This window comes from Erythrolamprus reginae, chromosome 4 (genome assembly GCF_031021105.1).
Source record: "Erythrolamprus reginae isolate rEryReg1 chromosome 4, rEryReg1.hap1, whole genome shotgun sequence".
Taxonomy (NCBI): Eukaryota; Metazoa; Chordata; class Lepidosauria; order Squamata; family Dipsadidae; genus Erythrolamprus; species Erythrolamprus reginae.
Window position 1 is genome coordinate 110,724,642 of NC_091953.1, and position 14,341 is coordinate 110,738,982.

Genomic DNA, 14,341 nt, shown 5'->3' on the forward strand with positions numbered 1-14,341 from the left:
AGCCTTCAGTACTTTGTCATTCATCTAAAAATAGATTGTATACAGGAAAACATGGTTTTCTTATCTTCTCACCTATACATGAGAAGACAAAATAACTTGAATTTGAAATAGATTTTTAATGTGGGTTTTTCATTTTATGACACTGTTTATGTTTTTCAATTGACTTTTTAACTTTTTATTAGATTTGTAATGTATTGTATTATTGCTATGTTGTGAGCGGCCATAGTCTTCGGAAAGGGGTGGCATACAAATCTTAATAATAATAATAATAATAATAATAATAATAATAATAATAATAATAATAATAATGATGTGTCCTAGGTGCTTGGGAAGCGCTTGACTGGTGATGAAATACAAAATCCAGCATAGTGATCTTGTTTGCTATGTTGTATCGACATAATAATAATAATAATAATAATAATAATAATAATAATAATAATAATAATAATTGCATATAATGTATAATCTTTGTTTTTCAATACAGCAAAGAGCTCCAGGAAAAGTTTTATTGGATGCAGTCTGCAACCATCTGAACCTTGTTGAAGGTGATTATTTTGGCCTTGAGTTTCTGGATCATAAGAAGGTCATGGTATGTAAAGCTATTTTGCCTAAATCATCTCTCCTATAATATCATTTTATAATCTTTGCATGCTCTTAAACGTTTGCCACTTCCTCTCTGCCTTACAATATTTTCTATTTTTCTCACTTGAAAGTAAAGTAGACAAGCAAGAGCATGGGAGTAAATATTCTTGTTTCCCAGCTTTTGATCAGTCAGTCACAAATGTGCAATATGCTTGTCCATAAATAATATCCATAGCAGTAGAGCAAAACAGACCGTTCTAGATAGACTGCAGAACTTACGTTTCTGTTTTACTAAAAAAAAATGTGCACATATCTATAGTTTTTGTATTATTTCAAGAATAAAACTCCAGTCTTGATGGAAAGATAATTAATCGTAGACTGAGTGATAGCTGTCCGGTTCATTATATTGATCATTATGAAAATAACATCTGTTCATTCTTTTCTTCCTCTTCTGCTAGAAACAAATCTGTTGTACCTTGGCAACTATTGTGTATTTTAAGCTTTTCTAAGAGAGCATCACTTCCTACCACAGAGGAGTGTAGTCTGTGCTGTTTTCTTTCTGAGTTTTATCATTTCTGCACCAGAAATAACTTTGTAAAGCCTTCTACTCCTGTGCTGAGTACTCATGCAATTATAACTCGGTTGTATTTTAGTCATTCTTTTCAGAAATTTGGCAGTGAACATTTTTCAGGGTGCCAAGTGTGAAGTTCAAAAACGAAATATTATTACAATGCCAAGAAATACTAAGATCTGTTTTTTTTTAAAAAATCTAAAGACAGTGTTTTTCCTCAAATGAACATAAATGACTAAGTCGTGGAAGTTTTTATTGGCTAACAAAAACAATTTTAAATTAATATCTTTTTTCTTCAAAATAATCAAAATGCATTAATGAGCCAGAACTTGGACACTTTTATTTTTTTTGGTGAGTCCTGAGCTATTTTTCTGAAAGGAGGATATGCTTTTAACTTGGTATATATAACAAAGAGCTATTCAAGTTTTTTCCTGAACAAATGTACGATTCTTCTAAGCCCTTTTGTCCAGGACAAAAGTGAGTTTTCTTTTTGTGAGAGAAATGTTTGTCTTCTTACTATCTAGGAGTTAAACATACTTAACACTGTGGGAATCTCTGTGTGTGTGTGTGTGTGTGTGTGTGTGTGTGTGTTGAATCCACAAATCCACTCATTAGTGTGAGTACAGTGGTCCTTAAAATTTTGTGAACTCTTTCAATCTTCAATATTTATCTATAAATATCAAAATGATCTGTTCTTCATATAGCTATTAAAAATAAACAAATGAGTCAAAAACATTATATTTGTTCACCTATTTATTTTTAAAGAAGTGATACAAAGATATGTGTGTTGGGAGTAGGGCAAAAGTATGTCAACCTCTTAAAATATTAACTTATTTGAAGGAGACAGTCCTCAGGTACTTTAATCAAAGAGATGATAATCAGATGTGAGTATGTGGGATCCTGCCATATTTAAAGAAGAAAATTCTGGATGTAAACAACAACTATCATTGTTACATGTTGCATGTAATATTCAGAGACGTCTTCAAGAACCCATGGCAAGACTGCAGGGAGAAAGCTACTATTCTACAAAAATAACATTGCTACCTATCTACAGTTTGGGGGGGACGGAACCCCACATGGAATACTGTAATGCCATTGGAATAATGAGACAAAAATAGACATTTTTGGCTTAAATAAAAAGTGTTATATTTGTGAAAGGGGAATACTGCTTTTCAACAGGAGAGGAGAACCTTAGCCCATTTGCTAAACATGGTGGTAGCAGTATCATGGTTTCTTTGCGGTCTCTAAACCGAGATGAAACCTTGAATTCTGAATTGTTCCAATGAATTCTACAGGATGTTTGTAATCTTCAGCTCAAGAAAAAGTTCAGCAAGACAGTGACCCAAAACACACAAGTTATCTAAAGAAGAAGGAAGTTAATGTTTTGGAATGCCAAGTCAAAATCCTGATTTTAATAATCTTAGAAAAATATTGTTGAAGGACCTGGAGCATGCAAAGAAACCCATCAATATTCAGAGCTGAAGCTGGGCTAAAATTCCTCCAAATCAACAAAGGACTGATCAAGTACTATCAGAAACGTTTAGTTTCAGTAATTGCTGTACAGTTACTGTACAGTAATTGCTGTACAGTTACATGTCCAGTCAGCGAAGCAGTGGAAGTGATGTGCCGGTGCCTGGAGGCTGTTGGGGACTGGATGGGTGTCAACAAACTCAAACTCAATCCAGACAAGACGGAGTGGCTGTGGGTGTTGCCTCCCAAGGACAATTCCATCTGTCCATCCATTACCCTAGGGGGGGGGGAACTACTGACCCCCTCAGAGAGGGTGCGCAACTTGGGCGTCCTCCTCGACCCACAGCTGACATTGGAACATCATCTTTCGGCTGTGGCGAGGAGGGCGTTTGCCCAGGTTTGCCTGGTGCACCAGTTGCGGCCCTATTTGGACAGGGAGTCATTACTCACAGTCACTCATGCCCTTATCACCTCGAGGTTCGATTACTGCAACGCTCTCTACATGGGGCTACCTTTGAAAAGTGTTCGGAAACTTCAGATCGTGCAGAACGCAGCCGTGAGAGCCATCGTGGGGCTTCCCAGATTCGCCCACGTTTCTACAACACTCCGTGGCCTGCATTGGCTGCCGATCAGTTTCCGGTCACAATTTAAAGTGTTGGTCATGACCTTTAAAGCCCTACATGGCATTGGACCAGAATACCTCCGGAACCGCCTACTACCGCACGAATCCCAGCGGCCAATAAGGTCCCACAGATTCAGCCTTCTCTGGGTCCCGTCGACTAAACAATGTCGTCTGGCGGGCCCCAGGGGAAGAGCCTTCTCTGTGGCGGCCCCGGCCCTCTGGAATCAACTCCCCCCGGAGATTAGAACTGCTCCCACCCTCCTTGTCTTCCGTAAACTACTTAAGACCCATCTATACCGCCAGGCATGGGGGATTTGAGACACCTTTCCCCCAGGCTTATTATAATTTATGTTTGGTATGTATGTGTTGTTTGGTTTTTTAAATTGATAGGGTTTTTAGTTTTTTCTTAATATTAGATTTGTGCCTGTACAATATTGTTTTATCGCTTGTTGTGAGCCGCCCCGAGTCTTCGGAGAGGGGCGGCATACAAATCTAATAAATTATTATTATTATTATTATTATTATTATTATTATTATTATTATTAAAAGCAAAGGTTCACATTATTCTGCCACACACCAATATGCAGCTTGGATCGTTTTCCTCAATAAATAAACAAACAAATATAACTTGTTTGTTTAATTGGGTTCTCTTTATTTAATTTTAGTAATTATGTGGAGAACAGATCATGCTGTAATTATTTTGGTGGGGGGTTTGGCAAGATATCACTAATGCGAACATGTTTTTTCCTCTGAAAATTCAGTTTAATACTGTTTATATCCTACTATGTGTATGATCGCTCCTGGAGTTTGCAATCCAGATTTGTGTCTCCTGTCCTGGTTGCATTCTGTCTAATGAAATTAGCTGTCTTCACCTTCATCTTAAAATTGGGCTAGGAAATCTAACTTGAAAAAATTTAGAAGGATTGCCCAATGAAATAGACTGTACATTGATCATCCAAATTTATACAGTTAAGATCTGGTGAAAAGATGCAATCTATGAATGATTGGATTAGAAATTAAACTCTGGAGCTCTTGTTTCTTGTTTTAGCTGTACCAATGATTATATCTTTTCTTTTTTCCTCAGGTTTGGCTGGATCTTTTGAAACCTATCATAAGACAAATCAAAAGTATGTGTTGATAGTTTTCTTTTGGTGCAAATATAGATCCAGTTTCAGATGATACTTAGCCTTCCCTGATTTTATTTCAATTAAATGTATAGACAAAATAATGTGTCTAGTTGAATTTTACATGAGGACTTATTTGAACATTGCCCTGACTATAGATGTTTGAAAACATTGGAGCTATAACAAATGTATCAAATAAAAAAGAGTAGATGCAACTATACTTTCAGCAGATGGTTAGGACAGAGTGGCAATAAAGGCCAGAATTTATTTGATTTAGGGGAGGGGAAAATGTTATTTTTAAATATTGTGTATTTGTTAGACCTCGCCTTCTGTCTTTCTGCCTGCTATTACTGCATACAAACTTAGTTGTGAAGTTTACTCCTAGTAATATCTTCACTAAACCAATCCTGACTAACAGAGTAGTGAAACAAGTTTGTTAATTGTACGTTTTCCTTTTAATTACTTAAATATTTAGTTCAGGAACTAAGTAAAAAACTGCAATTTTTGAGCAGATATTTAGATAGATAGATGATAGATAGATAGATAGATAGATAGATAGATAGATAGATAGATAGATAGATAGATAGATAGATAGAGAGACAGGCAGGCAGGCAGGCAGACAGACAGACAGACAGACAGACAGACAGACAGACAGACAGACAGACAGACAGACAGACAGACAGACAGACAGACAGACAGATAGATAGATAGATAGATAGATAGACAGACAGACAGACAGACAGATCTATCTATATATCTAGATAGGTTATAGGAGAAGAAAAAGTCTCAAAAATCAGAGATTAGTATATGCAAGATGATTTTGTATAAATTGGTTTGCCCTTCAAAAAATAACTTTTTCCAAGAAAGATCCTAGGATTATTAACAGTGGCTACATTTCTTTTGCTCTGAGACATAGTTTGGTTTAGTCAATATTATATTTGATTTTGCATTCATCAACTTTTTATTAATAGTCCCTAGTTTACATTGTTCAGTAACTTCTTAATACTGTGAATGAAATTTTTGCATGCAATATATGTAAACAATAAATTGATGACTTTTGTCACTGTTGCCCCTCAATTTGTTTCTTAGGACCTAAACATGTCATTCTAAAATTCGTGGTAAAATTCTTCCCACCTGATCATGCTCAGCTGCAAGAAGAATTAACAAGGTTGGTGTAAGCATCCGTTTTAAATTCTTCTTCATCAAGACAAGAGTTGGAAATATTCGTATCATTTTTTTTAAAAAAAACGTATTGAGGTGAGATCAGGACTTTACTTGAAAGGATTCCAGGCTTTCGAATGTCTGATCTAAAATTTGATTTAACTTGTTCTATTGTTCTATTCAGATTTATTTCTTTATGTGGGAATGGAGCTGATTTTTATTTCCATGCCCCAATATCTTCATACTTTAAAATGAATTGTCAGCACCTGCTAACATTATAATTTCATCTCTTAGTCTATAAAACCAGCAGAGCTTGAGAGATGGCAGGCAGATATCCTATTCCTCTCAAAGCAACTGAGTGATTGTACTAAAAAGTATTCCTTGCTAAACCTTTGGATCTTGTGACATCTTTAAAGAAATTACTAAGTCAAGCGGTGTTCTCAGTCATCACTATTTATTTATTTTTATTTATTTATTCATTTGCCCAATACATAAATACATAGGAAGAAAATAGACATGTGATAATATAAAAAGAGGGTGAAGGTGAACTTAGAGGAGAGGATATATGAAAGGAAGAGAATATATAAGATAGGTGAAAAAAAAGGAAAGACAATTGGACAGGGGACGAAAGGCCCACCAGTGCACTTATGTACGCCCCTTACTGGCCTCTTAGGAACCTGGAGAGGTCAATCGTGGAGAGTCTAAGGGAGAAATGTTGGGGGTTAGGGGTTGACACAATTGAGTCCGGTAGTGAGTTCCAAGCTTCGATAACTCGATTGTTGAAATCATATTTTTTACAGTGAAGTTTGGCGCGGTTCGTATTAAGTTTGAATCTGTTCAATAACTGAAATATTTGGTGGTATTTTTTCCTCTTCCATTAGGTCTGAATTGATGGCCACAATAGTGAAAATAATAATCTATGGTGCTCATAATCTGTAAAAACATTTTGTGATGTTTGTTGTGCAAAAATCTTTTATTTACAATTTTTGTAAGGATAAATTAGTGATATTTGAACAATATACACATTCAGAATTACAAATAATAACATAAAAATAGCTATTTAGAAATAGAAACATTGAAATAGTTTACACAAAGAAATAGGGAGAGGCTCAGCTGAGTACCATAAATATTCTAATAGTGTCAGAGGTGAGACTTCCATTAAGAAGGTATTCCAAGGTGCTTGAACCAAAAATGTTTAGGCGCACTATATATGTAAATAATGTATCAGGTTCTCAGAGAAAGACCTGATAACTTTATTGTATCAGTTGGTTGTTCATCCCAAGCAAACTTGTTAAATAAGGGATATGTAAACATTTTGATTTTACGAACACTCCATAAAATTGTCAGTAATATTTTCTTTTTTATGTGCCCCTCCAGGTACTTATTTGCATTGCAAGTTAAACAGGATTTAGCACAAGGAAGATTAACCTGTAATGACACTAGTGCTGCTCTCTTAATATCACACATTGTACAGTGTAAGTAATTCCCCCCCCCCATTTTTTTAACTTCTGCATTTTGAAAAGTATAATGTTAGGTAATATTTTTCTATATATTACAAAGCTTAAAATAAAGCTGTTCCCAGAAGTTTGTTTTTTTCTTTCTTGTATTCTTGTATCTCAAACGTTATGTAATATTTCCCTAAAATATTTGTTCAGTGGTAGATCCACAATGTCTATTTTTAAAGGGGAAGACTAGCAATTTCTAATGAACTGTTTCCTTGTTTACAATCAGGGTTATGTTTGTTGACATTCTAAACTCACCGACTTTATCCCCATAACACTAAGGGCTGAAGCTGTAAAAGTGGGAATACATTCAATCTTTAAAAATAGAATGTGAAATAACAATGGGGGATGTATAACTGCCTTAGCCAAATCCCGGCTTTTTCTTATGGGAGCTCACTTATATTTTGAAAAATAAATATTGTTGTTTCATTCCTCTCTTTGAAGTGACCAGAAAGATTATCTGCTTTGCATTTAGATGTGCAAGTGTAAGCCCAAACAAGAGCTATTGGAAATAATCAAATAAAAAACATTTGTGTGTTCTGGCAAAAATCTCTGTTGTACTAGAAAATAGAATTTTAGATTAATTTCAGTCTCTGAATGTAGATCAGATGGCTGCTACAAATAGAGTCAGCACAGCTGCTGTATATGTATGTAATTTTATTGAAGCCCATATCAATAGACGACATCAAATGGAATGCTGAAGAAAAATCTGTGATTCCATTTTTCAAGTCTTCTATCTCCATATTCCAAATATTGTCCATGAACAGCTTTGAATTAACACATGGAAATCAATCCTCCTTTTCTCAGAATAGCAATTTTGAAAGTTTGGAGATCAATTCTATTCAAATTAATGAAACAAAGTGAAAAATAAGCTACATGAGAAGCTAGGAATCAAAGTGCTCCTACAAAAGAAGCCGTGATTTTTCAGTTTCACTTTTTCAATGAAAATACAAAAGACAAAGAACAATGTTGGTCTACTCATCTAAGAGACCTGAAATTTCAAGACATTCTTAAAAAGTAATCATGCTTTTTAGAATAACATTAGCAGCTAAATTGGATTTCAAAAATGACAGCACATGATTTCCATAAACTCATGATTAAATGATATATTTTTTTAATGTAGAAAACATTGTGTGTTTAAATTTTTCTATTGTGTTTAAGCATACCAATCCATAATGATATGAGTTTTCGCAAAATATTTATTTTTATAATACTTATTTGTCTGCATTGGAGCAAGCCTTGTGTGGAGTCTAAATGTCTTAAGAAGTAACAGTTTAACCATAGATAGCTCGTATTTGTATTAAGAGTTTCAATTGGAAGTCTTCAAGATGTGCCTTAATGATATCTGATGACAGCTACTGAAACTCTAAATGTTGTAAAGAATTAGAAGGACTTGGGGCATTATTGTGGTTATGAGGTGGGTGCCTCCATGTGCATTTGAACAAGTACTAATTGGTGTTGATTTTTTTTAAAAATCCCTAAATTCAAGACAGCTGCAGTTGCCCAATATTTTATCTTTGTGGTTTTCACATCTTCACATGAAAAATACATTGCACCATTTTAGGAATGAAAATTTAAAAATCTGGGGGGGACTTCCTATTGAACTAACTACAATATATTGCTAATGTTTATAGAGAATCAGGATGATTTATACTTTCCAATACAAATCTCCTCTCCAAATCTAGATTTTTATCCATTGTGTATTGTTTTTCCTTTAGCTGAAATTGGGGATTTTGATGAAACCATTGATCATGAACACTTAGCAAAAAACAAATATATACCTCAACAAGAAGCTTTAGAAGACAAAATAATGGAATTTCATCATAATCATATGTAAGTTCATTGTACTTAAGCGTTAATTTTAACGTTAAGTAACATTGGAATGCAAGTAACAGGCTTGATACAGTAGGAAATACATCAAGTATAATTTTTATTTTAATTAAAAAGTATATCTGAGAAAGATAAAAGGGTGGTAGAGAGAACTGGATATGGTAATAGATTGAGTAGGGATATTAATACAAAATATTGACGAAGAACCTTTTTTAAAGTAAGCGATTAGTATCTTCCAAATTTGGAAAAAGCATTAGATTACTTTGCAGACAAGTGGGAAGACAAGGTGATTATACTTCTGGTTTATTACTCTTGTATATGAAATTCTCAGCTCTGATAAATGGTATATTCTAGTGCAGAGGTGTCAAATTCTCAGCCCATGGGCCGAATGCATCATGCACTGGCCACGCCCACGCCCAGTTTAGCGAAGGCGGGGGAAGTTGCAGTACATCACGTAACAATGCCATAACAATGTGAGTTTGACACCAATTTTCTAGTGGATATTGTACTAGACCAGTGATTTTCAACCTTTTTTGAGCCGCGGCACATTTTTTACATTTACAAAACCATGGGGCACATTGAGGGGCGGGGCGGCTAAAAAGTTTGGACAAAAAAAATTCTCTCTCTCTCTCTTCCTCCCTTTCGCTCTATTTCCCTCTCCCTCCCTCTTTCTCTCCCTTTCTCTTTTTTCTCTCTCTCTCCATCCCTCTTTCTCTCTTCCTTCCTTCTTCTTTTTTGCTCTCTTTTTCTCTCCCTCCCTCCCTCCCTCTGTCTTTCTCTCTCCCACCTTCCCTCCTTCTTTCTCTCTCTCTCTTTCTTTCTTTTTCTTTTTTTCTCTCTCTTTTGCTCTTTCTCTCTCTTGCTTTCTTTCTTTCTCTCTCTTGTTCTCTTTCTTTTTCTTTTCCTTTCTTTCTCTCTTTCTTTCTCTCTTGCTTTCTCTCGTTTTCTTTCTCTCTCTCTTGCTTCCTTCCTTTCTCTCTCTCTTGCTCTTTCTTTCTCTTTCTCTTGTTTTCTTTCTCTCTCTGAACTTCGCGACACACCTGAGCATGTCTCACGGCACACTAGTGTGCCGCGGCACACTGGTTGAAAAACACTGTACTAGACAATACGACTTATAAAGTCAGTCTTACAGTGAATAACAGAGCACATTGAGGAGGAAACAGTATTTCCTGTTTCCTGGAAAGGCAGGTTCTTCAAAACTATTTACATTTTATGTTGTGGAATGCATTATAACTTGTTGTAAGCTGCCCTGAGTCCTCAGAGAGGGGCAGCATATAAATCCAATAAATAAATAAATAAATAATAAACTCCTTCAGTGGTCAGACACCAGCAGAATCTGATTTCCAGCTGCTTGAAATTGCCCGTCGTTTGGAAATGTATGGAATCCGGTTGCATTCAGCTAAGGACAGAGAAGGAACCAAGATCAACCTAGGAGTGGCTCATACAGGCATTCTAGTGTTTCAGGTGCGTACGTGGTTCTAATTATAGTTAATTCAAATTGCAAACAGAAAAGTTCAGGATTGTTGTGACTATTCTTCCAGATCAGAAATCACTGATAAAATTTGTGGTAGAAGTAATATGAGCTTTATATTTTTATTATTATTTATTATTGTTGTTGTTGTTGTTGTTTTGTTGTTGTTCTTATTGTTCTTGTTGTTATTACTATTATGTCAATACAACACAGCAAACGAAATCACTATGCTGGATTTCCTATTTCATAACCAGTCAGGCACTTCCCAAGTACTGCATGATGTAGTGGTGAATTATGTGTGCCAATCCCAGTAAAGCGGCCTTTTGCAATTGACAGATGGAGATTTTGTCAATTCCGATGGCTTTCAAATGTCCGCTGAGATCCTTTGGCACTGCGCCCAGCGTGCCAAGTACCACTGGGACCACTTTCACGGGCTTATGCCAGAGTCGTTGCAGCTCGACTTTTAGATCTTCGTATTTCACTAATTTCTCTAGCTGCTTCTCCTCAATTCTGCTGTCCCCTGGGATTGTGATGTCGATGATCCATACTTCCTTTTTCTCCACAATCATCGTCATTATTATTATTATTATTATTATTATTATCTTTGTTAACTGGGTATGGTTATCAAAATCCAATATCCATCAACCCTACAAAGGGATTTTTCTTTTCTTTTCGTTTTTTATGGATTTGGGACAAAAATGCAAACTGACTAGCAAATACCTTATTTTCCTTCATTATGTATCATAATTAGGGTTACACGAAGATAAATGCATTCAACTGGTCTAAAGTTCGGAAACTCAGCTTTAAGAGGAAACGTTTTCTTATTAAACTACGGCCAGATGTAAATGTAAGTCTCGGGAAGGGCAGACCTTCTTGGCATTTTTTAGGATGTTTTTCATTACTTCCTTAAATCAAGTGCTCATTTATTCCTGGTGTGCTTCTGTGCCCCACATTTCTCTCCAGACTACAAAGGTAGAAGGCAAGAGTAACTGGAAAGGACATTGTTTTCCAGATCAACTTTCTGTCTTCTAATTTCTACTTCCCCCTTGCAACACTTATTATGCCCATGTCTAGTGATGGTCGAACCCAACGGTGTTCGAGTTCGGCAAGTTCGGACGAACTTTATGCAAAATTCGGCTGAACCCGAACCGAACTCGATCCAGAACGGGAAATCCCTCCCACGAAGAGATTCCAGGGGTGGAGTTTTGACGTCACCGGTAGGTTGCTAAGGATGCCAAGGTGTTTATTTTTACGTGAAAGGACCACCCTTTGCTTGCAGCGCCGCTGTGGCATCCTTTTTCGTAAAAATAACAATGTTTATTTTTACGTTAAAACCTCCCTTTGAAGGAGCTGGGGAATCCCTCCCACGAAGAGATTCCGGGGGCGGAGCTTTGATGTCACCGGCAGGAAGTGATCACCTTGACGTCCTAAGCAACCTGCCGGTGACGTCAAAGCTCCGAACGCCGAACACGACCCTGAACTTTGCCCGAAGTTTGAAAAAAATTCGGGTTCATGTTCAGCATACCGAACACCGCAAAATTCAGTACGGACCTGAATTGTGCAGGTTCGGTTCACCCATCACTACCCATGTCTAGTTCATTCTCGAGCACAAGGCAGAAATAACCCTCAATGGCAAAGCATACTTGGATATTTTTTTAATGTATAACATACTTTATATTTTCTCATAAAGGATAATTGAATACCTGCTTCACAGGTGGGAAAGTAGAAAATAGTGCAGAAAAATACACAAGCAATGCAACATTCATTTTTTAAAAATCAGAATAAGCCTAACATAGAATAAAAGCAGTTACGGTATCTCACAGGTAGAAGAAACCTATGCCATGCAAACTCACAACAAAGCAAACTGCAGAAATATATTAGCTACATGGTCACATAAAAATAATTCCAGTCACCCGACAAGAATATTCCTTGTCTTTGTCCCAAGAACCATGCATAGAATGCTTGAAATGAAAAAAAAAGAACATGAACAAAATAAAGCCAGGCACCAGTCTTTAAAAAGACTTTCATAAATGAAATTCACTGCACACTTAAATAAACACAAGGTCAAACGTATAGATGCAAAATAGCCCTTTATTGCTGCTGGGATTTTGGGAGAACCTAACAAAAGAGGTTGAGGTAGAACAAATTTAGAATTGACAAAACAATTGTAGTATGTTTTCACACCTCTGCAAAACTGCAACAGGGGAAGATGACCTTAGCCAGTAACTAAACTTATGAGGCATTGCTTTAAAGAAATGAAACAATTGTGTTAATATTGTTGTGATTTGCACAAAATACTCCTTCAAAGTTCAGAGGTCCATTCTGCTTTTCACCCCAAAGAATAACAGGAATAAGCTATTATTTCACCTGGATCTTGTCTGGATGCTAGAAAGAAAACAAGCATAGATTCAAAGAATCATTCTCGTAATTATAAAGGTTTTCATCTTCATTGCAGACAAAATATGTTCTATCTTTAAGTAAACTAGACAGCCAAAGCAAAAATGCTTACTTCAAAACAAAACAAAAGAATGTTTCTTTTTTATATGTACAGTCTCTTTTTATTCCTTTTCTTTTTCCAATACTAAACCTATTTTTATTACTTTTTAGAGTAACTTCCAAGACACACTGGAATTTCTAATGGCTAATCGGGATTTGTGCAAGGCTTTTTGGAAAATTTGTGTGGAACACCATGCCTTCTTCAGGCTGTTTGAGGAACCCAAACCCAAACCTAAACCTGTTCTTTTTACCAGAGGTTCATCTTTTAGGTTCAGGTAGGATTTTGTTTTTCTTTATCATAATCGTGAATAACTTTGTTCATTCCTTTTGAGAGAGAATGGATTGGTTCAATTCTCCATCCTGGGGTGGAGTCAGTCTTCAGGATGGGTTTGTCCTTGACCTATCATCTTGAGGATCGAGTCAGTCTCATTTGAATAACTGCTAGGATCTGCCTTGAGAGCCCCAGATTCTGACTCGATCCTTCAGAGGATAGTTGTGGCAGGATTCCCTCCTGATTTTTTCCCTCTAATTTGGCCTTCTTTAAATCAATCTTAAACCCTTCAACTCCTTACTACCAAACAGCCCTTCTTAGAGCTCCAGATTCCAACTTCCTACAACTCCAAGGATGCCTCGAAACTTCTGTGCTGATCAAGAGATACAGGCAAGATCATAACTATTTGGCTGCCCCCCACCCCACTCCCCGACACTGTTCTCGTCTCCTTCCAGGCTCCTGGAAGCCAGAGTATTCGGAGAGCTTGGCCCGGTGCAGCCACGGTCAAGCAGACTGTGGGATGGACAGGGCGAGTCTAGCGGTAGCTGTGCTCTCGCTCCTGTCGGATCCCCACGCTCACTGCCTCCTGCACTTAAAATAGAGACCTCCCTGAAAATAAGCCAAAGTGCTTATTTTCAAGCCCCAAAGTAAATAAAGACAGGCTACAAAAATGGTGGAAGGTCTTATGCGTAAAACTTATCAAGAAAGACTTACTGAACTCAATCTGCATAGTCTGGAGGACAGAAGAGAAAAGGGTGACATGATTGAAACCTTTAAATATTTTAAAGATTTAAATAAGGTTCAGAAGGGAAGTGTTTTTAATAGGAACGTGAACACAAGAACAAGGGGGCACAATCTGAGGTTAGTTGGTGAAAAGATCAGAAGCAATGTGAGAAAATAATATTTTACTGAAAGAGTAGTAGATGCTTGGAACAAACTTCCAGCAGACGTGGTTGGTAAATCCACAGTAACTGAATTTAAACATGCCTGGGATAAACATATATCCATCCTATGATAAAATACAGGAAATAGTATAAGGGCAGACTAGAGCCGAGGTGGCACAGCAGGTAGAGTGCAGTACTGCAGGCCACTAAAGCTGACTGTAGATCTGCAGGTCAGCGGTTCAAATCTCATCACCAGCTCAAGGTTGACTCAGCCTTCCATTCTTCCAAGGTGGGTAAAATGAGGACCCGGATTGTGGGGGAAATATGCTGGCTCTGTTAAAAAGTGCTATTGCTAAT

At 36.7% G+C, this 14,341-nt stretch overlaps 1 protein-coding gene across 6 annotated transcripts in view; it reads left to right on the plus strand.

The window, feature by feature from the left end:
- FARP1 (FERM, ARH/RhoGEF and pleckstrin domain protein 1) overlaps positions 1-14,341 on the plus strand; it is a 224,047-nt gene that overhangs the window by 126,751 nt on the left and 82,955 nt on the right. For 4 of the 6 annotated variants that reach the window (XM_070751202.1, XM_070751201.1, XM_070751206.1 and 1 more), the window contains exons 3-10: positions 485-589; positions 4,330-4,372; positions 5,459-5,543; positions 6,908-7,005; positions 8,751-8,865; positions 10,179-10,326; positions 11,085-11,180; positions 12,941-13,104. In XM_070751202.1, coding sequence (XP_070607303.1) covers positions 485-589; positions 4,330-4,372; positions 5,459-5,543; positions 6,908-7,005; positions 8,751-8,865; positions 10,179-10,326; positions 11,085-11,180; positions 12,941-13,104 — 854 coding nt within the window. The remainder of the gene's footprint in view (positions 1-484; positions 590-4,329; positions 4,373-5,458; positions 5,544-6,907; positions 7,006-8,750; positions 8,866-10,178; positions 10,327-11,084; positions 11,181-12,940; positions 13,105-14,341) is intronic. The other 2 variants (XM_070751204.1, XM_070751203.1) reach the window with 1 other exon arrangement.